This window comes from Panthera onca, chromosome D4 (genome assembly GCF_046562875.1).
Source record: "Panthera onca isolate mPanOnc1 chromosome D4, mPanOnc1 haplotype 2, whole genome shotgun sequence".
Classification (NCBI taxonomy): domain Eukaryota; kingdom Metazoa; phylum Chordata; class Mammalia; order Carnivora; family Felidae; genus Panthera; species Panthera onca.
Window position 1 is genome coordinate 82,414,715 of NC_138351.1, and position 1,893 is coordinate 82,416,607.

Here is a 1,893-nt window from a genome sequence, read left to right on the forward strand (position 1 = left end):
TTCACTGTCTCTGATTTAGTTAAGATTTCATAGTATATTCTCATATTTCTTCAAAACTGTGGGATTACATATTCTAGCCCTAGTGACTCATTTATATCTACTTTGATAACTGAAGATAAATGGTCTGAGGAAGGGGTTCCTGAGGCATGCTGATGAGGAAGCCCTGAGCACATGTGGAATGAATGTGGAATGTTCACAGCTCTGTCAGAGCACCACATTAACAAGAGCTGAATCTGGGGTTCCATAAGTTGTCCAGGTCATCCATCCCTCATCTTTCCAAAACTGGCCATGCTTAAATCTTCCCACTTCTTTCCTCAGCTAACCAAAATGGCTCTTAGGCAGGCTAATCACTTTTCCCCATCCAAGAAGCCGGTGAAGTGCACTCTTGACATCCTTGTTGCGGAGGCTGTACACAAAAGGGTTGGCCAAAGGTGTAATGGCAGTGTACATCACAGAAGCCACCATGTCTTGTTCCTGAGAGTTCTGGGAAGAAGGCTGGAAGTAGACCCAAATAATGGTGCCATAGAGGAAGCCAACCATGGTGAGGTGGGATCCACAAGTAGAGACTGCACGGTGGCGACCAGCAGCTGAAGGCAAACGCAGGATGGTGGCCCCAATGTGAACATAGGACAGTACAATAAGGGCACAGGGACCTAGCATGAGGAAGCCACCCTCCAAAAATATGGCCAGCTCATTGGAATGTATGTCAGAGCAAGAGGCTCGCAGAAGTGGTCGGTGGTCACAAAAGAAGTGGGGAAGGTTAACGTTGCCCTTGGCATCCCCAGCCCAGTATAGAGGCAAGAGAAGTCCTACATGCAGCATGGTGTGCACTATGGACACCATCCAGCTCAAGGCCAGTAAGCGGGCACAGAGTCGACGATTCATCACTGAATGGTAGTGCAGGGGGTCACAGATGGCCACATAGCGATCCAGAGCCATGACAGAAATAACAAGTGTATCCGTAACTCCAAATGCATAGAAGAAAAAGAACTGGGCCAAGCAGCGGGCAGCAGGAATGGCTGGGTAATTAGACACCAGATGGGCCAGCAACTGGGGCAGGGTGACTGTGGACAGCCCCATGTCAATCACAGAGAGACCACGGAGCAGATAATACATAGGTGAGTGGAGCCTGGAGTCCCGGGAGATTAGCAGCACTAGAGTCACGTTCCCCATTATGGTGGCCAGGTAAATAGCCAGGAACAGGAGAAAAAGGAGATTTGGGGAGATTCTAGCTCTTGAGAACCCAAGGAGCAAGAAGACTGGAGAGTGTGAAGCATTAGGGGTGCAGCCCATGATAAATGACAATGAGCCTGCCTGAAAGAGAGTTTGTATCAAAAATCAAGTCATAGGTAGTAGGCTGAGGGTCATAACAGTTCTAATTGATTTATGTACGTTATTCAAGCTCCTTAAAGACTTAAATTCAACTGACCGCCATGGCCCTTCTACTAGGTCTATGACTTCACTTCCTTAATTTATTACAGCATTTTCTCCATTATTGCTTCCTTTTCATCCACTCTAGTGGCTCCTTTTCTGTAAACCAGCAACACTGATAAAGTCCCTCAAACAGTTATAAAACCTTCACTCAATATGGTCTTTTCATTCTACTATTACTCCTCTCTTTCCAATGGCAAACTTGGTGACAAGATTCCTATACTCACAGGCACTAGCTCCTCATCTTCAGTTTACACCTCATTCCACTGCAGCCCTCATGATCTCTTCTCTCTGACCCTGTAAAGAACATAATGTATCATTTAATATGTGACATATAAAAATGGTTTACTATCAGTAGTTGGTTTTTATAGTGAAATCGCTTCAGGTTGTCCTGAAATAACTTATTTTTACTCTTTATTCAATTTTGTTGGTTGATGGCATCACCATTATCATCTATCTGGT

General features: G+C 45.2%; 1 protein-coding gene across 1 annotated transcript; it reads right to left on the reverse strand.

Moving 5' to 3' along the window:
• Positions 1-318: 318 nt before the first annotated feature.
• Positions 319-1,293, reverse strand: OR1B1 (olfactory receptor family 1 subfamily B member 1). Its single transcript, XM_060609552.3, has one exon. The coding sequence runs from the start codon at positions 1,291-1,293 to the stop codon at positions 319-321; it is 975 nt and encodes a 324-aa protein (XP_060465535.3).
• Between the last annotated feature and the right edge of the window lie 600 nt (positions 1,294-1,893).